The 19,670-nt window shown below is 55.8% G+C and overlaps 1 protein-coding gene across 1 annotated transcript in view; it reads right to left on the bottom strand.

Annotated features, from left to right (window-relative positions):
- Positions 1–5,471: 5,471 nt before the first annotated feature.
- CDH22 (cadherin 22) overlaps positions 5,472–19,670 on the bottom strand; it is a 43,236-nt gene continuing 29,037 nt past the window's right edge. The window contains exons 8-11 of the mRNA XM_054391959.1: positions 12,089–12,210; positions 11,655–11,772; positions 7,815–8,066; positions 5,472–6,010 (exon numbers count right to left, since the gene is read on the bottom strand). Coding sequence (XP_054247934.1) covers positions 5,472–6,010; positions 7,815–8,066; positions 11,655–11,772; positions 12,089–12,210 — 1,031 coding nt within the window. The remainder of the gene's footprint in view (positions 6,011–7,814; positions 8,067–11,654; positions 11,773–12,088; positions 12,211–19,670) is intronic.

The following is a 19,670-nucleotide window of genomic DNA, read 5'->3' as shown; positions in this document are numbered from 1 at the left end:
CTGCCACTGGCAATAGATGAGGGATGGCCAAGGGCACCTGCCTGGCATCCTAACCACCAATGCCTGGCTAAAGCACCAGCAGCAGAGGTGGGTGGGCAGCATGCTGCACAACCCAGGAGAGGTGACTGCTGAGGCACTCAGCTCCCACTCCCATGTCTGCCCTTCCTTGCTGTGACATCAAAAGGTGAGGGCAGTGGTGTGGGCAGGCTGAGCGAGGCCCTTTGCAGAGCTGGGGCTGTGCCATCACTGCACAGGGCCCCCTTGTTTGGCTTTGCTTTGCTGTGTCAGCCACACATCCCAGCTCCTTCAGGCTCTGCCCACCCATGTTAGATCCAGCTTTGAAAAGCTCCCTAAGAATCTGAAGAACAGTCATTATTAAATTCTAACTCATCCAGAAAAGGATGACAAGGCCAGGGGAAAGTCCAGCCTGGGATGTGAGCAGCAGGCACACAGAGTGCCCACCTCCACACACTGCCCTGGCATGCTCAGCCAGACAGCAGGGAGCTCCTCTGCCCAGGAGCAACTTTCCAAGGCCAAGTCATATTCAAAGATTTTGTTTCTCCCTAACTTCTCTGGCATGTGGCAACACATAACCATGACAGCTGCCTAGGAACTCATCCCTGTCCCCACCAGTGAGTGGGAGGAGCACCTGTTGCTGCAGACCACAGACCTAGGTCACCTCCAGGATGCTGGAAACACTCCCAGGATGGGCCAGGAGGCAGTGGAGACAGCACAAACCAAAAGCACTGTGGCACAGCAAGAAACCCCTGACAAGAGAGAGCTGCTCTCTGCACTGGGCACAGGGAGCAGAGACACACACTGAGACTGTGCTGAGCAGAGTGAGCCTGACACCAACCCTAAAGGAAGCTCAAGGGCTTGGTAAATGAAAGGACACAGGGAATGGTGTATTAGCTATGGCAGGAGTCAGCTTTCTGGTGACAGAGCAGCTTCCTTGGAGGACACAAGGGGAAAGTGGGCACCCTCCTGAGCGGCACGAGCAGACGGCAGAGGCTTACACAGCCTCTCTTGCACTCCCTTACCAGAGATGTATTTTTCTCCTGGGGGTGCAGATATCACTGCCCTTTTTTTCATTGCCCCTTAATGATCCTGGTGGATCACATCCATCTTTTGTAAATAACTCCCTGGAGGAGGCTTGGACACCTTGCCTTCTGGAGCTCACGGTGGCTCAGAGTGAAAGCAGCAAAGGTGACCGCTACCGGGGGTGGAGCTGCAGCATCCAGCTGCTGCCACAGCACAGGGGCACGACCTGGCAGCACTTGTTCAGAAAGCACAGTGGCAAATGCCACCATGCTCCATTGGCAGAGAGCTGTGGGCTGCATCCCATGGGGCAAGGGTCCTGCATCGGCCTCAGAGGGGTGGTGAGGGGAAGGCTGGGGAGCACTGCAGGAGCTGGGCACCTGAGGGGCAGCTGCTGTTCAGCACAAACAACAGACAGTGCAGCACCACTGGAGCTGCCACTCTACTCCTGCCAAACTAGCTGCAGCACACTTCCTTTGGGCCAAGAAACACCTGAAGCTGCTGCCATCAGCACCCAGGGCACAGCACGGCCAGGTTCCAACCACTGCCATCACTCCCAAGCATGCAGCAGCCACCTTCCCACACACCCGCTTTGCTCTGCCCAGCCACTGCCCTGATCCCCCCTGATAAATGTTGTGTGCTCCACACCTCCAGGACTGCCTTTGATAAAAGAAAGCTCACCTAGAAGAAGCATCTTCACCCACCAGCAGAGCCCCTGGGTTTGCCCAGCTCAGCCACTGGGTTCAAGACACACTTGCCACTGGACACTAGCCTGCAGAGCAGGATGGGCTTCTGCAGAAGCAAGAAGGAGTTCAGTTGGCTCTTGCCCTCTCCTGCAAGAAGCCAGAAGCTGCTGTGCAACTGCTGAAGAGAGGGAAGCTGCTATTGAAAAATGTCCTCAAAAGGGGCTGTGTTGAGGGGGCTTGGATCTCTTAGAACATCTTCAGAGATGCTTCTGCAATCAGAGCTCCCAACAATCCTTCCCTTTTGTCATTAAAGGTCTGATTCTGGCTGGCAATTTGTTGCTTTGAGCTCTCTTTATTCCTTCACAACACCCAGAAGCAAATCCTTATGTGTGGCCCAGGCTCATCAAACTCAATGGTAGGCACTTGTTAGCTCTGGCAGAAGCACACTAACTGCAGGCACTTCCTCTCTCAACATGAACTTCCTAGGATGATTCAGCCACCTGATCCCCAGGCTCAAGATAACTGGGCTGCTTGTTTGGGTGCCTGAAGTTTGGGTACCAGCAGGATTCAAAGGCAACAACACTCTGTGCTGGCTGACAGATGAGAATTCTTGTTTCTAAGATCCTGAGCTGAAAACCCAGTGTGGAAACACACAGCAACCACCAGCAGCCCTCTGCAAACAGCAGCTGGCCAATGTGCCCAGAGCTGCTGGAGCACACAGCTGCTGACACTTGCGTGGGCACCGTGAACCACGGGGCTGCCCCTGACTTCAAGGGCACAAGGCTAAAGATGCACTTTTGAAAGAGCAGTAAAGAAGGTTGTTGGCTGAGAAAGGAAGGAAGGATGGCTCCCTCCCAGGACAAGCTGCTGCTGCTCTCCCACAGGGATAATGCTGCTGGGACCATGCCAAGGAGCCTGTGCTGGGCTGCAGCAGCTTGGATCCTGGGCCCTGATGCAGGGATGGCTCTAGCTGGGAGCAGCCGTGGCATGCAGACACCATGGCCAGCCTGGGCATGCACCCAGCACCTTGTGCCACTCACAGCACAGCCCTTCTCCTCCTGAAAAGATGGAGAAAGCCAAGGGCACTTTTGTCCATTTCCCTCAAATTCAGACATAAAAATTGACCCTTCTCTTGGAGAAGCTCTTTGTGATGAGCATTTCAATGAAAAGAGGAAGCAGCATCCTGCCAGCAGGAAACATGGCAGCTGCTGGCTCCTGGCAAGGCACTCGCTGTGCCAGGCTGTGCCACGGGCTGTCCTGCCAGCAGAGCAGCCAGCCTGGTCCCTAAGGGAAGGTGAGGATGGGACCATGCTAATGGTGCCACTTGAGGAAACAAACCAAGACAAAGTGAGCAAGCAAGACTCAGGTCAGACGACAAGGAAATAATTTATTCCCAGGTCCCAGAAAGACCTTGCAAAAATAACCAGGGTGAGGAAATCAACCTCCTAATTTCATCTGGATAGAGAAAGAAAACCAAAGTGACTCCATCAGACGCGGTGGTAGCTGCCAGCTCCTGCCGGGCGCGGCGGCTGCAGTGCAGGCGGCCCCGCGGGGGCGGCCGGCCCGGCCCCGCACTCCTCCCATGCTTAGGTGTGGGACAGAAAGGAGCCGCAAGCATGCGGGCATGCCGGGGGGGCTGGCTGGGGAGGGGGGACCCGCTGGGGGGCTGCTAAACACGGACCCTGTCAGGCCCCATCGCCTACGGACGGGGCCCTGCTATTGCACAACACTTTTGCTAGAGAAAGGGCCAGCTCCGGAGGGACTCAGGCACAGCTCTTCAGCCCGGAGGGAAAACACAAACACGTTCCTGAGGAAAGAGAGGGCTTCTCCATTCTCCTGCTCCAGGGCATCGCCTGCACCAGGTGCCATGGCCACAGCCGGCACTCAAGGGTCAGTGCAAAGCAGCCCCTGGGCCCGGCTGCCTCCCCAACGTCATCACAGTGAACCAGCAGCACGCTGGGCGAGGGTGCCAGCAGGAGGCACCTGCCACCTCCTTGGGTGGGACTGGAGAGATCCTGAGAAGCGAGCAGCTCCTGGTCGTGGTGTGAAAGCCAAGCTGCAGCTCCTGTGTGGGTAGACAGGTGGCAGTGGGTGGGAGCAGCCAAGGGCAGGAGCAGCGGTGGAGGTGCATCCTGCAGCCAAGGGACCAAGGCCAGCAGCCAGGAAGCAAAACACAGTAAAAGGTGACGAGGCATGGACATTTACAGTTGCATCTCTGAGGAGAGAAAACACTGTGGCTAAACAAAAAGGACAAACCCACTGACAAGCCCAGACTGTGTCAGGCCTTGGGAGACCTTACCAGTTCCCCATCAATGATACAGTCATGAGTTTTTGCAACATGAACAGATTAGGAACTGCAGTGCTGCTCAGCACCCCTTGGGACCTCAGGGGAGTCAGCAGTGGAAAAGGTGGCAGGCACTGGGCACTTTTCTCCAGCACCATCTGCAATCCTGATGGCCTCCTCCTGACCTGCCTCTCAAACCCAGAGATTTCATTCAATAGTGGCTCTGCTGCAGGAGCTCCTCCCAGGTCAGGATGGGGGACACCCCATATCCCCAGAGTGTCACAGACCTGCTGCCCAGCCTGCAGCAACCAGCTTGGTACCAGCAGCACCAGCAGGATCTGGCCTCAGGCGTGTGTCCTGGGGATGGTTTTCTATTGCCAGTGGTGATGCTTTACTGTCAGCTGGGTGTAAGCAGGAATTATCCCCCCAAACCAGGGGACTGGAGTTCCCTCACACCCTACAGCATGGCCCTCTCGCTGGGTTGCAGCTCTCCCCACCATGAAATGATGGCCAGAGTGCACTGACCTCTGCACTGTGCAGCCTACCCCTGCAGACCCTGGCCCAGCTGGCCCCAAAGGGGTGACAAAGCCAGCCCAGGGTGTGCCACTCCCCAGCACCATGGCTCAGGCCGTAGCACCATGCTTCAGCAGTGGGCAGGATGTCCCCATCTGTCTCCAGGGGTGTGGGGCACATTAGGACCTTGCAGACAATGGCTGCTTGGTGGGAAGGAGAGAGCTCCATCACATCACCAGCCTCTCTGAAAGGTCTAAGCACTGAGCAGTGAAGCAGCTGCAGCTCAGAGGGGGAGTATGTTTTGAGGTGGGCTGCAGGGCAGTGGTCACCGTGTGGCAGGATGTGACTGTGGAGCCTGCACCTAAACACACTCCCTCTGATGCTGTGCCAGCTGCCGGGCACTGCCCAGGAGCCCATGTGCAGAGAGACAGAGGACTCCAAAACCCCAGCAAATGTTAAGGGGGAAAAGCTGAAGAGACATTAAAAGCTGTTCCCACTGCAAGGAAAGCTCCTACAGAAATCAAAGCACTTCAGATGCTCTGTTTTGAGTGACAAAAACAATTTAGACAACAAAAGGCTCCCAGTTTACTCTTCCTCTCCTGAACCAGGCTCACTGAGCAGATCTATTTAAATGATAATTTGCAGGGGCAGAAACCCCCTCCAAGCTATCTGGAGTTAGATTTTCTTTCTTAAATTAATGGGTAGTGCTTTAATGGAGACTGCTGTTAAGGAGATGAGGATGGCTGCAACAGCTCCTTTGGGCGCTCCAGCCTCGTTGTGCAGGTCAGAGGTCCCCAGGACGGGAGGCGGTGGCCAAGGAGCAAATCATTGCCCTGTGCTCCTTGGTCCTGTGCCGTGGCCCAGCACCTGCAGAGCCCAGCTGGTGGCACAGGCTGTCCCCTCATGGTGTGGAGCCCTGGTGCAGGAGGCAGCAGAGGCTGGCAGGATGTCTAGGACTCCTCGCTGTCCTCCTCGCCCCTGCGCCCAGCGTACAGTGCAGCCAGCTGCCGGAAGCGTGGCCCCCAGCCCCCCAGGTAGGAGAAGTCCTGCTCTGAGCCGCTGGACCACGTGTTGATGGAGCTCAGGGAGGGCACAGGGGAGTCTGAGCCCTCGAAGGCATAGGTCTGGAACGAGTCGTAGGGCGGCACAGAGAGGTCCTCATCTGCCTGCTGCACCTTCCTGCAGATATAGTCTCTGAACACAGAGAAGTCCAGGTCTGGGCTCTGCACCCACTGTGGGAGAGAATGGAGCTGAGAGGCTGGGTTTCTGCTCAGGACCCCTTCTCCTGGGCCCCCGCCTCCATCACCGCCTTTGATCTCACTGAAGTCATAGAGACTGCGCAGGGCTGACATGTCATAGGCCTCCGTGTCCTGCTCGCCGCCCCCTTCATCGTTGTATTTGATGACATTGTCCCTCATGTCCTCGTCATCCTCGGCTGTCAGATGGCTTTTGTGGTGTCGCTTCAGGGTGAGAATCAGAAGGACCAGCACTGGGAAAGGAAGAGACGGCACAGGAGCTCAAGGCAGCTGCGCTCCCACAGGATGAGGACAGCCCTTGCCAAGACCTGGCACCCTTGGGCATGGATAGCCCCACACCAGCTGCTTCCCACCAGCCAGGCTTAGCGAATAGCAGCTGGGCTGTGTCACTGGCTTGGAGAGAGCTTTGCCTGGGCTCCAGTGCAGACCAGGAGCTTCCTTTCCCATGCAATGCGACTGCTGAGACAGGAGGGACAGATGGATGAAGGCACAGCTGGACAGACAAACGGATGGATTCTGCAGAAGATGAGTAGGAAAAGGGCAGTGCATGAATCAGAGCAGCAGCCAAGGATTGGGAGGGTGAATGTGGAGCAGATGGCAGCGAGCCACAGCTGTGTCCTGGATCATCAGCCATTCATCCCATCACCTTTAAAGCACCCATCTGCACTTCAGTCCTTTGGGCAATTAGGCAGAAATCTGTTTGCGCTGCGCTGGAAAATGAAACCAGTGCAAAGTGCACCCTTTGAGCTGGAAAATGAAACCAGTGCAAAGTGGGAAAAGGGTTTCTCAATGCAGATGCAGCAAGTGATAGGGATCAGAAGTGTGCCAAGGAGAGGAGACGTCACTGAACACCATGCTGGCACCACAGATGTCCAGGCAGCCTCAGGAGCCAGTGCCCATGCCAGAGGGCTTGCAGCAGCAGCATCCATCCACTGCCCTCTGCTAAGCCTAAGGGCATTGCAGCACCTCTCTCTGTGCCCTGTCCCTTGCACACACTGAGCCATGCTTGCCCTGCACCTTTACACCTTGCCCAGCAGCCCAGCACAAGCTTGTGCCTGTGTGGCAGTGGCAGCTAGCAGCATTCCCAAGGTGCAGATCCTGAGCTGGGCAGTGTTCTGGTTTGTGTGCACCCCAGCACCACCCCCTGCCCACATGCTCCAGTACTGACCCTCCCAGAACTCCAAGGCAAGAGCTGAACTGTGTGCCTCAAATGTGCCACCCTTGCCCACCATGCTAGGACACACATGTACCCCATCTGCTGCAAGATGCCTGCTGTGGGCACAGCATGGCAGCTGGCAAGGAGCTTTCAGCTCCAGCCTGTCAAGGTGAGAAGCAAGCTGGCAGCTCTCTGGGCTCTGCTGGGCAGCAGTTCAGTGCCTGCACACAGGGAGCCCTGCCCTGGAGCCAGTGTGCAGGAGCTGGGTGAACGTGGAGGCTTCCAAGAAGGATCTGGACATATTGGAATGCATCCAGAGAAGGACCATGAGGATGATCAGAGGGCTGGAGCTCCTCTCCTATGAGCACAGACTGAGAGAGTTGGGACTATTCAGTCTGGAGAAGAGAAGGCTCCAAGGAGATCTTCTTGTGGCCTTTCAGTATCTGAAGGGGGCTACAAGAAATCTGGAGAGGGACTTTGTAGGGTGTCAGGTAATGATAGGACCAGGGAGAACGACAAAACTAGAAATGGGGAGATTCAGATTGGATGTTAGGAAGTTCTTCCCCATGAGGGTGGTGAGACACTGGCACAGGTTGCCCAGGGAGGTGGTGGAAGCCTTATCCCTGGAGGTGTTTAAGGCCATCTGGATGTGGCTGTGAGCAACCTGCTCTAGTGTGAGATGTCCCTGCCCATGGCAGAGGGGTTGGATTTGGATGATCCTTGAGGTCCCTTCCAACCCTGATAATTCTATGATTCTGTGATTCCCTGATGGTGCCACACTGCAGTGTGCCCGCAGCAGCCACTGGCGCTCATTTGAGTGATGCTGGCTGGAACGGGGACGGGACGGGACAGGAGGAGGCTGGGGCCGGGCGGGCACTCACCGACCAGGATGAGGACGCACACCAGCAGCGCAATGAGGGCGCCGGGGCTGAGCGTGGCCGACACGATGTAGGCGGTGCTGTTGCAGGACTGGATGGCTCCGTCGCTGTCGCAGCCGCAGACGCGGATGGTCAGGGTCCCCGTGCTGCTGAGGGCTGGGGGGCCGCTGTCCACCACCAAAATGGGGAGCAGGTACACGTCCTGCTCCTGCCGGTTGAACCCCATTCTCTGCGTGTGCACCGCTGCGGTGTTGTCTGCAGGGAGGAAGCAAGCCCGCGGCAAAGTCACCCCTCCAGCGCGGACAGCAGGGCTCACCGTGAGCTCCCCCACGCTCCTCCGCCGTTGTTTGTGCACCAGCTCCAGCCACTACCCAAAAAAGGGACAGAGCCCCCCTCCTCTCTATTACCAGGAGCAGGAGCCAGTTCCTGGCTACCCTGCGCCCAGGCTTTCAGCAGAGTGCTGGGAGCGGCCAGCTCCTCCCCAGCACATGCCCCTTCACTGGGCATCTCGGTGCCAACCCAGCACCTCACCAGCCAGTGCACCCTGGGCATGGTAAACTTGGCAAATGAGCAACAGCACACGGGTGTCTGAGCCCTGATGACCAACAATGCAATAGAAGCAGTCAGAAAAGGCCTTCCAGAAGAGGTGGCATAGAGCAGGAATCAGAATAAGAGATCACTTGCTGGCATGGGGACCAGAGCAGACAGGCTGGCATTGAATGCAGGTGGCATTGAACCTGCAAGAGCAGTTACTGGCTCTAAATCTGAGAGCCGTGGGTGAGGGGTCCTGCCTCAGCCAGAGGGCCAAGTACTCCCAGAATCCTTTCTAACTGCTAAAGGAGGAGGCAGAGCTCCTTCCAAGCCTCCCAGCTGAGCTAGCTGGCTCCTCCCCCATCTGCTCAAACCAAACCCTACCGTTTCAGGGGCTCAACCAGCCCATTCTGATCCCATTACAACCACCACTTCAGGGGTCCCGCCAGAGCCCTGCTGCCAGAGATGAACCCAATCCCAACATTTTGCTTTTGATTGCTATGATTTTCAGATCTTCTACCACACATTGCATGCTCTTAATGAGACCTGCAGAGAGTTCAGACATCTGCTCACCTAGCCCTTGAGCTCTGGAGTTAGTAGCTCCATGTGTCACTCCATGTTATCCAGCACCCCTTTCAGGTTGCTGGGCCTGGATGCTTTCTGCCATCTATTCCAACATAATTAGCATTTTTTAGGAGAACAGGACTTCAGGCTTTAATTGCCTTCGATCCTTCTGTGATCAATTTTCTCAGGCCAGAAAGACCCAAGCAAAAGGTGAGTTTGGAGGCAGATGATGGGAAATGCCTTTGGAATGCCACCAATTGGATCTGGGTGACATCAGCTTTTCCCTTTCTCTCTCTGCCTATAGGCAGAGATGCTGGCTAGGTTTATTCCTTGTCTGATGAAGGAGGAAGTGCTTGAGCACTCCCTTAGGCAGAACAAAAGTCAAGTTCCCTGCTGCCAGCCCTGCTGGGGCTGGATCCTCTTGCCCTGCCTGATGGACTCTGCAGGAGCAGGTCCCTGCCAGGCTGAGGACTGTCACCTGCCCCAGGTGGCTTTCTGCTGCCTTGCAGGAGTTGAGGGAAGTAAGTGCAAAGTGAAAGAGAGAAGGATTTAAGCGAGAGCCCTGTGAATCCATCTGTGCTGACATCCATCAGTGTCACTCCTTGGCTGCAAAAGCAATATTTATAAATCACGTTTCAAAACTGGCTACAAATTTGTACAGAGAAACAGATGGGCTGGTGGCAGCAGTTTGTCACCACTGATATTTATACGGAGGAGTAGAGACAAGAGCAAGAGGAGTGGAACGCTTGAGAGGGATGCAAGGGGGAGGACAAACTGGGGTGCAGTAAGGGAACCCACAGGCACAGGGAGTGAGGGTGAGTGCACAAGGGGTGATCGACAGGCTGGAGAAAGCAGGAGGAAAGCCAGGACAGGGAGCTGGCACCACCACACACGTTAGAAAGGAGGGGTGGCACCATCTGCAGAGGCAGCCTCCTCCCCTGGCCGTGCAGCACTTGGCAATTGGGAGGGTCTGCAAACGCCCTCGGAACAACCCTGCAGCAACAGATTTGTTTTCCCGAGAGCAGCAGGCGGGAGGTGATGCCAGCTTGTACTCATTTTATGCAGTGTTGCACCACATGCAAAGTTTGTGGGATCATTTAGCTTGAAGGACTACCCTGTGCAACAAGAGCCTTGTCCCACTCAAGGGAGCAGCAGCTTGAGAGGAGACAGCAGCACACGGGTCTGTGTCCTGCACTGCCAGCTCTATGGTTGCTGCTGGTGAACCCCAGCTGCACAAATGGGGGGGTGTGATCCCTGCCCATGCTGCTCATCACGACCCAGCCATGCTGTACCCCCAGCTCGGAGCAGGGAGTGCAGCCTCAGGCCCCTTGGAGCTCCTAAAGGGGTCCAGAAGGATGGATGCTGGGGTGTAACTCAGCAGGATTCCTAAGATCCTTCAGAGAAGGCAAAGGGAGTTAAGCGCTGGGTGTGGGGCCAAATCTTGCAGAGGATTAAAGCTTGCTTACATGATAAGAAGCAAAGGCCTTGTGAGCAGCTGCCCTATCAGTGGAGGGGGAGGGTCCCAGGTCAAGGCCAGCTGCACATTTTTTAGGGCATGAAGCAACATCAGCCCTTCAGCAATTCCTATCTGAAGCTTTTTGCTACAAGTTGCATTCTAACTACCCCTAACAATGCTGAACCAAACTGAGCAAGCAGGACCTCACAGCAGCAGAGGACTCCTCTGAGAAGCTCAGAACAAACTAAATCAGAACTTCTAAGAAACGAAACTGCAAAACCAGAAAAGACATGGCTTAAAAAAAAAAAACCACAAAAACAAATCAGCATTTTAGTGTGGTCTGCTGGCTTCTATCTGGGCTGGCCCCTTTGACAAGTAGGTGCACACGTGGCTAGAGAAGGTCCCAGTAGCTGCCAAGAGTACCTGCTCCAGTGCTCCAGTTACTGCTGCAACCAGCACTTACATTCACCCAAAACACCAGGCAAAAATAGGAACTATAAAACTACCTTTCAGAATTGCTCTCTTCTACACAAACACAGCATGCCCTCCCCCCCCACCAGTCGGCAAAGCCAAAGAGCAGCCAGGGCTCAGCCAGCACCTCTGTGGCAGCCCTGGGTCACAGCAGCTGGTGGGGATGGAGCCATCCAGAGCCCAAAGCTGCCAGGAACTCCAGAGCTTCCCAGAGGAACAGACAGATCCTGCCTAGCTGTGCTTGCAGAGGACAGGATGAGCCTCAGGGGATGCAGAGGCATCACACTCCTGAGCCACCACTTAGCAGGGAATCCGGCTGCATTCTGGATAACCCACAATGGCCAAAGGCTGCACAGGACTTCTGAGCTGCTCTGTTTGTCAGGGCCGTGGGGCTGCCCACCCACACAGCAGCCCTGGGATGACCCAATGCTCCAGGATTTACCTTACCTTGGAGAGGGATAAATCATAATGCTCAAAAGAGAAGCAAGTTCATCTCTAAATCCATGTCATCTCCTTGCCTGCAGGCAGGTTGGAGATTTCACATCAAAAAAGAAACTGAGAGCCCTGAAAACAACGAACATCAAGCAGACAGCATGAGAGGAGCTTTGACTCTGCCTGCAGCAGAGAGGAAAGCTGGCAGAGCCTCCTTGAGGAAACCCAGTTGCTGTCTGACCAGCCCAACCGTTTCAGTTTGGCAAGGGGCCTCATGGAGGGCCCAAAGTGTCCCAAGCTCCATCCAGCCCAGGTGGACCGTGAGCCAACAGCCCCATGGCTGCTCCAGCTGGAGGCTGCAGGACTGGGAAGGGCACAGCAGGACTTACCCTGAATATCCAGCAGAGAAAAGTGGTGGTTGTTGGTAGCTTCAGGTGCCAGTGTGAAGTAGAAACGATGGCCACCCTGAGGCTCATCGCGGTCCACAACGCTTATTGTCTGGATCAGCTAGGAAGAAAAAGCAGAGGTGAGGATCAGTGCTGGCTCCACAGCCCCTCTCATGGGCCCCACTCACAGGGTCCAGCCCAGCACAGCATCACCAGCTTCTGCCACAGTGAGGGATGAGCTCTTGCCCCTGTAGGTGAGCTTAGCTGTAGGACACCAACAAAGTGGTTCCCAACGTGACAGCAGCTGCTTGGGACAGATGTTCAGGCAGAAGGGGAACGACAGGCAGGCTGACACTGATCCAGAGTCCTGGTTGCAGTATGATGCCACTGCAGGTGCTGATGGGGAGCTGGGAGAAGGGCTGGGGGACTCCTGCTACCTGGCCTGGCTTGGCATCCTCACACACAGCAGCTTCGTAGGGGGTGGCGAGCTCAGGAGGATTGTCATTGACGTCCAGGATCCGGATACGGAGGGAGGCTCTCGACACCTGTGAGTGATTATCTGAAACAAAAAAAGCAGCAGAGCTGCAGCAGGAAATGCCATCTGCTGCTAGCAGGGAACAAACCCTCCCCATCTCTGTCTGTCCAGAGGCCAATTGCTGGTGCTGCCAGAGCAGAAGATGGCACAGTACCACACCTCTGCCCACCCGCACACGGACCAGCCCTGTGGGCTCACAGAGCATGGCTTAGCCTCGCCACACTGGTGTGCCAGTAAAGAAACCCAACCACTGGGCTGTGTCCTAAGGACTCCTGAAATGCTGCCATTGGCCTGACCTACCCCTGGAAAAGCTGAGCAGCCCCAGGCAAGTCTCTGTGACAAGGTTCAGTCACCACTGCAGCCAGGCAGCACCCAGAGGGGACCATCAGACTTGGATGTGCAAACATCACTCTCTGACATGGACCCTTAGACCCCAGGGGTCAGCAGCCGTGGCTGAGAGGTGAGTGAGCACAGGCCTGATGTGGAGCAGCTGGGATTGGCCAAGAGTGGTGGTGATGAAGCCTGTCACACACAGCTCCATGGCTCCCAGGTGAGCATGGCTGAACCCTTGCTGTTGAGGCGTGGGGCTCCTGCCCTGGACCTGGGCCATGCACACTGGTTTTGCCATCAGCAGTTTGAATGTGAAGTTGGCACCATCTGCCAGCTGGCACAGGGAGCCTAGGGCAGCCTCTTTACCCCTATGCTCTGCAGCCTGTGCCTCATGCAGGCAGGGGTCCCCAGGGGCCACAGCCATTCCCCTCCCTTGGGCTGGGGCCAGGTCTGCACCTGCTGCACAGCTCTGGACTCTCTTTGCCAGTGGGGCAGGAACCACATTTACAGCCCCTGCCCTGCAGTGCTGCTCTACCCCATGCTGGCACCAGGAAGGCACCCTGAGCCCTCTCTGTAATGTTATAAATGACTCTGGAGGACCTCATAATGTCTGAAGCACCTCATGTGCTTCCAGAAACCAGAGCTCCCTCATGCTCCAATCTCCTTGGTTTTGCCCAGAGGCTGAAGCTGTGACAGATCCCATGCCTCTGTCTCCTCACCCAGGCAGGAGTTCTGCTGCCTATTTGTCTCTAGAATTACTGCTGTCCCCCACAGATCTGGTGGGGGAAGAACTCAGGGGAGAGGAGATTTAGCACTGCTCCATAATTAGCCAGGAACCTAAGCCCCCTCCCCAGAGCTGCCTTCACCCTGTTCTCGTGTTATCACTCCCTCCCACCCAGACTGGCTGCTCTGGTGATTAGGTGGTTGGTTTGGGGGAAGGAGGCAGAAGTCGTGACTGAAAGCCTGGAACCTGCATTATTTTGGAAGGTACAGTTGGGGCAGTGCAAGAAATGAGACTGCTCCTGGGGAGAGAGAAAGGGGAAGCAGTGGGGTGGGAAGGGAGCCCAAGGCGGACAGAGGAGACTGTCTGCTGCCCACCAGGACCACAAATGTGCAGAAGGTAAAAGGGTTCAGTTCCTGCAAGAAGGACAACAGCACCTTATCATAACCATCCCTGCTGCTCAGCTCGGAAACAAACTGGCATTGCCCTGGAGGCACTGCCAAAGAAAAAGATGAGGAAAGGTAGGAAAAGAAGGAAAGAAGAAGAGCCTGGGAGGAGGAAGAGCCCAGGACCTGATCTCTTCCTGACTGTGACCTGGAGGAGCAGTTCCTCTCCTGATGCTTGAGCAGGCTGTGAGGAAGAGCTCATCCCAGTGCTGCCACACTCCACCCAGGACCTCTCGGCACAGTGTGTGCCACAGAGGCTCTGCGTGATCAGGTCAGGACACCTGGGTGAAAAACATCAGAAATGGTTGGATGCATTTGAAAAAAGTTATCTCCAAAACACCTCTGAAATGCTTTCTGTAACTGTGTGGCATACACTGAGTCTAGGGTGGGCAAAAGTGTGATGAAGATTGTTTTGATGAAAGCCTTGCTAATGCAGACTCCACATCTGCAGCTCCAAAAGCTCTGACCTTTGCTTCCTCTGTGTGCACAGAAATGCACACAGGAGTGCTCAGCAGGAAGTGCAGCAGCCTGCGTGGACGAGGGCTGTAGGAGGGCGCAGGAAAAGCCCTTGCAGGGCTCTGCCAAGCATCACTCAGCTCACTGCTGGGGCAGAGGGGGTGCCTGTGGGTAGGCAGAGTGCAGCTGGAGAGGAAAAGTCATCTTCCATTGCGGCATCTCTCCTCGGCATTCCAGCTCAGCTGACTGACATGCAAATTAGTTTAATTATTTCTTCTTCTAAAATAAATTATATTTTGCAGTGGCTGCAATATGTTGTGTCAGGCAAAATTACATTCAATATTTTTAAACTAATTGATGTCAGCCTGGAGAAAACCTGACTGACAGCAGCGAGGGAACCAGGCTGGGACCTAAACGCTCTCCTAAATTAAAATTAAACACGCCGTTTTCCTGCATTTCCTTCAGGAGTTGGGATGCTATTAATCTGGAAAAACTGAGGAAGGAGACGTGGCACAGACACAGAACAAGGAGGGAGATGCTGGAAGTACAGAGGTGCCATACCAGAGGCCCGGGGCTGACGGCTGGCAGCTGCCCCTGCCAATGTGGGCACCACTGGAGCCTGCTGGGAATGGGCAGCCAGAGATGTGCCCACCACTGCCATGCTGTCACAGAACCACAGAATCAACCAGGTTGGAAAAGACCTCAGAGATCAGCAAGTCCAACCTAATACCTAACACCTCCTGACAACTAAACCATGGCTCCAAGTGCCACATCCAAGATTTTTTGGAACACCTCCAGGGATGGTGACTCCATCACCTCCCTGGGCAGCACATTCCATGGCCAATTACTCTTCCTGTGAAGAATTTTCTCCTCACCTCCAGCCTAAACTTCCCCTGGTGCAGCTTGAGACTGTGTCCTCTTGTTCTGGTGCTGGTTGCCTGGGAGAAGAGACCAAACCCCCACCTGGCTACAACCTCCCTTCAGGTAGTTGTAGACAGCAATGAGGTCTCCCCTGAGCCTCCTCTTCTCCAGGCTAAACAGTCCCAGCTCCCTCAGCCTCTCCTCACAGGGCTGTGCTCCAGACCTCTCCCCAACCTCGTTGCCCTTCTCTGGACATGTTCAAGTATCTCAAGATCCTTCTTAAACTGAGGAGCCCAGAACTGGACATCAACAGGGCAGCTCAGGATGGGCAGCAAGCATGGGCTGGATGCCCAGTGCTGAGGTGCTTCTCAGTGGGCAGTGTGGCGATGGGGTGGCCAGTGCAGAGATTGGCAGTGCCCTGCCTTTGAAGCGAGGGAAAACCATGGTCCTGCTGCATGGCAGCTCTGAGGCCAAGCCTCAGATGCTCTGGCTGAATCTTCAGCCACATCCTAAAGTATTTTTTTGTTAATTAAATGAACCATGCAAGCAATCTGAACAGGACAATATTCTCGTCTTACACCTTCAGATACAAAACACCAACAGCTTGCCCTCTCCCTGGGTTCCAGGCAGCTGAGTGCCTGCAAGACCAACACCAAGCAGCTCTGGGCAGCTGCTCTGAATACTGGATGCTTTGCAGCAGTGGTTGACAGTGATGGGAACGGATTACCACGCTGCTTGGCCATCCCTGCCACAGCTGAAAAGGAGGAGATCCATGGTACTGCTGCACTGGAATCCAGCCCTTTCCCTGGCAGACCTTGACAATAAAGCACTTTGCACCTTTATATCCAAACCTCTGCTGGGAGGCTCCAAATCCAGCCCCTGCAGAAGCACACACCCCACTGGCACTCCTGCCTGCACATGAACCCCATGCAGGACAGGAAGGTGCCTGTCTGGGCCTGAAGCACAGTTTGAGGAAAGCCCAGAGGACTGTGAGCTGCTGGTGGTGGCTGCAGCACCTGGAGGTGGCTCTCAGCTCCTGGAGGCTGTTGGTGCACTCGCCCCCACTCACTTCTGCATCAAGGCTCAATTGGTATAATTCTCAATTCAACATATTCACATTGGTAGGGAAGCAGGAAGAAGAGGCAGGGGTGGAATTTACTCCTCCCTCTCTCAGCAAATGGGGAGAACAAGATGCCAAAGATGGGGCAGGATGAGGCACCCTGTCCTGCAGTGCCTGTGCCACAGCTGTGAAGCACAGGCTGCTGCCAAGCTGTCAGCATGGCCACCTGGCTGCACTGATGGCAAGGACGGAGCAGGGCCATGCCAGGGGTTCAGCTCGTTGGACATCAGAGCCTGGGAGCTGGAGCTGTGGCTCCCAGCTGAGGGGAAGCAAAGTGGAAGCAGCAGTTAAGGAATATATAAATGGCTCTCACCTCTCCTGAGTCCTGCCCAAACTCGGCAGCATGAGAGTCATTAAATCGCATCCAAACACAATGCTCTGATTACAGCCAGCCTCCAGCAGGAAGATTTATCATCTCAATTACCAGCAGTGGACACAGCAGTCAAGGCCTCATCATTTAACATGAGCAAAGAGGGAAACAGGAAGGGAATCACTAATATTAGCCCAAGGAAGGTAAACAGCTTGCGAGGGAGATGAAGATTTATCTCTGGGAACGCTTGGCCTGCTCCCAGGGCAGACCTGCTGAACAACCCCCATGCTTCCCACTGCCCTCCATGCTGCAAGACCAAACTCTGCTGATCAGCAGAGTTGATCAACAGCTGGCCAAGCTGGCTCCCCCTGGGCACTGCCCGTTCTTAGGGGTCCTGCCCCTTGCTCCCCCTGGCAGCAGCCAACAGCCCAGCCAGCCCCAGGGGCAGCCAGGCAGTGCTGCAGCTTCCCTCACCACTCCTCAGCCCTGCCTGCACTCCTTGGCTCTCTGCAGGAGGGGTGCATGCCCCCAGACACAGCCTCTGCCACAGCAGCACTGGGTCTGAGGGGGCTCCCAAAGGTCGGGGGGAGAGAGGGGGAGGGATCAGCTCTTGTACTGAGCTGCTCAAGTCTAACAGAGAGGCTGCCTGTGAGAACAGTGCTGGCAGGGCCAAGCTGCCCTTCAGCTGCTGCTGCCTAGACCCTTCCTGGGCAGTCCCGCCAGCAGGCAGGGCCAACAGCTTGAGGAGGTTGCTAGAAACAAGTCCTTGGTCCAAGGTGCTCCAGGCCCCCTGCCCAGGTGCTGTGGGAAGGGAAAGGGCACAGCTACCCACCAGCTCTGAGGAGCCAGGGTAGCAGGCATGAGCCTGGGCAGTTAGGATGCCTTGTGAGCTCAATCCATTCCCTCTGCTGCTGAAAGGGAAAGAATATTTTGCCACTTGCCTCCACCCGAGCTGGCAACGTCATGCCTGGCTGTGCAGCAGACTGCAGCAGCCAGCTGCAACCTGCATGCCTGCAGTGAACACCACAGGGCCCTGCCAGCTGCCCCTGGCCCCACACACCTGTGTGCCACCCCATGCCTCAAGCTCCCACTGCCACAGCTGGTGCCAGCCTGCCAGCTGCTGCAGGGCCCCACACCAAAAGCCCTCTGTCCCTGGGAAGGTTCTACCTTTACAAGTGCCCTTCCCACCAGAGGATTCGGACACGGATTGCTCTTTAACTTCAATATCAGTCATTAATATTTCATGATTACAAAACGCTGAGGATAATGTGACTGGGAGGAACGTCTGGGCAGTTAAAATGGATGAGTCAGAGCTCAGTGACAGGAGAAGGCAGAGCACTGAAGGCTCCTGGGCTGCTGAAGCGATGCAGCCTGACAGGCTCCCTGCTGGAGGGGAGCTGCAGCATTTACTGACTTGCTCTGAGATCCCTGCTGCTGCGTGCAGCTGCTGTCTGTCTGATTATTGTCACCTCTCCTTCCCTCTGGAGGCTGACTTGTGCTGCTGTGCCCTGATCCCCCCTCCCCTGGCTCTGAGCCTTCCTGTAGACCCCTTGGGTATGCTGCAAATTTGCAATGAGCTACCCCCTCTCTGGTGTGGCTGGCATGCTGGCATGCCTGGGCACCACTGCCTGATGCCAGGCAGGGCTGAAAACAGCACCGCAGCCAGACAGTGCAGGGGTCACCAGTACAGGCAGGCACAAAGCACCAGTGCAGGGGGATCCTGGGACATGCTGCAGAGCCAGAGACATCCCCCTGGGTAGTGGGGTCTGGCCAGGGGCACTGCTCCTCCTCTCCTGGGGTACTGAGGCCTGCACCCTGGCAGCCCAACCCCACTGGAGCAGACAGCTGCCACTGCAGCAGGAGCCAATCTCTGACTCCAAAGCCAGGCCCTGACCCAGGTCCTAGAGTGTGAACAGCATTATCCTGCTCAAGAATGAGCGAGGAAATGAGAACCAGAACTCCTGAGGGGTGTCTGTGACCAAATCCTGGGGAAGGGTCCTGTTCACAGGCTTTGGTACACACCTGCAGGTGTCAGAAGGTGCTCTGAGCCAAAGCAGCTCCAGTACCAGCTGCCATGGGGTGGCAGAGCACAGCAGGTCCCAGGTCTCCCTGGTGACTTTTGCATCCAAAATTGTGAAGAATACAGCAATGCCTTTCTGCTTCCTAGCAGGGTGCCTGGGACTGAAGCTCCCTTTATATCCTCAGGCTCAGAAAAAGAAGAGCACTCCCTGGGGCCCACGGGGCCAGATCCACTGCTGTGCACGGGGACCTGCAGAGCCCCTGAGCCAAGGCTCCGAACAAACACGAAGGAGGGCAGCAGGATGCCCAGGGCAGCTTCCTACCCACAGCAGAACACCTGCAGAGGAGCAAAGCCTCCTCTTTGCTGCTACTGTTTTCATTCCTCAAGAGGAGTTTATTCAGAGATCCTTTGAGCAGCAGGACCCGGGTTTGCTCTTTTCTTTCATAAGTAAAGAAGAAAAGATAAACAGAACTTCTGCTGGAAGCATCCACACCAGGCTCTGTCGCCGCCACTGTGCCGAGGGAGGATAAACTAACAGACCCTGCGGAGCCACTGAAGCTGCTTACCCTCCCTGGGGCTCTCCCAGCTGGGTGTGAGCAGATGTGGCAGCTACTGTAAATACAGCTCAAGAACAGCACAGCCGGGAGGGAAGGAAGGGACCATCTGCAGGGCTCTGTGCGAGGGTCAGAAAGGAGCTGACTTCAGAAGAGGACAAAAGAATTTCCACCTCCTCCTCTGCCTGAGGCTTTTCCTGAAAGGCTGCAGGGCAAGGTCAGGCACTGCAGCTGGAGCTGAAGCAGCCTGGTGGTACCGACACTGGCAGCACCACTGCTCCCCATCCCTAGCACAGGGACACTCTGCCCCCGCGGGCTCTTCCCACTGCTGCAGTGCTGGGAGCTCTCCTCTGCTCTTTGCCGTGCCTGCAGCCACACCAGAGGCAGGGAGACCAAGGAGGAAGGGCATGGGAGGCATCCCAAGCTGCAAATCCAGAATGCAAATCCCAGCCACCACAAGTCCCCAGCAGAAGTGAGTGCTGGCAGCCACTTGTGCCACAGGGCTCCAGCTGATGGGGCAACTGCCCACAGCAGATGGCTGCAGCAGTGGGGTGCAGCTGATTTGAGCACAAAGCCCCCGGGCCCCCCAGAACTGCTCAGCAGGTGCCAACGTGGTGCCAGCTTTGCTGGGCTGGCTGGCAGAGCTGGTGGGTAGATAACAAATTT

The sequence above is a fragment of the Indicator indicator genome, chromosome 24 (assembly GCF_027791375.1).
Source record: "Indicator indicator isolate 239-I01 chromosome 24, UM_Iind_1.1, whole genome shotgun sequence".
Taxonomy (NCBI): domain Eukaryota; kingdom Metazoa; phylum Chordata; class Aves; order Piciformes; family Indicatoridae; genus Indicator; species Indicator indicator.
This window is presented reverse-complemented; position numbering and strand designations above follow the sequence as displayed.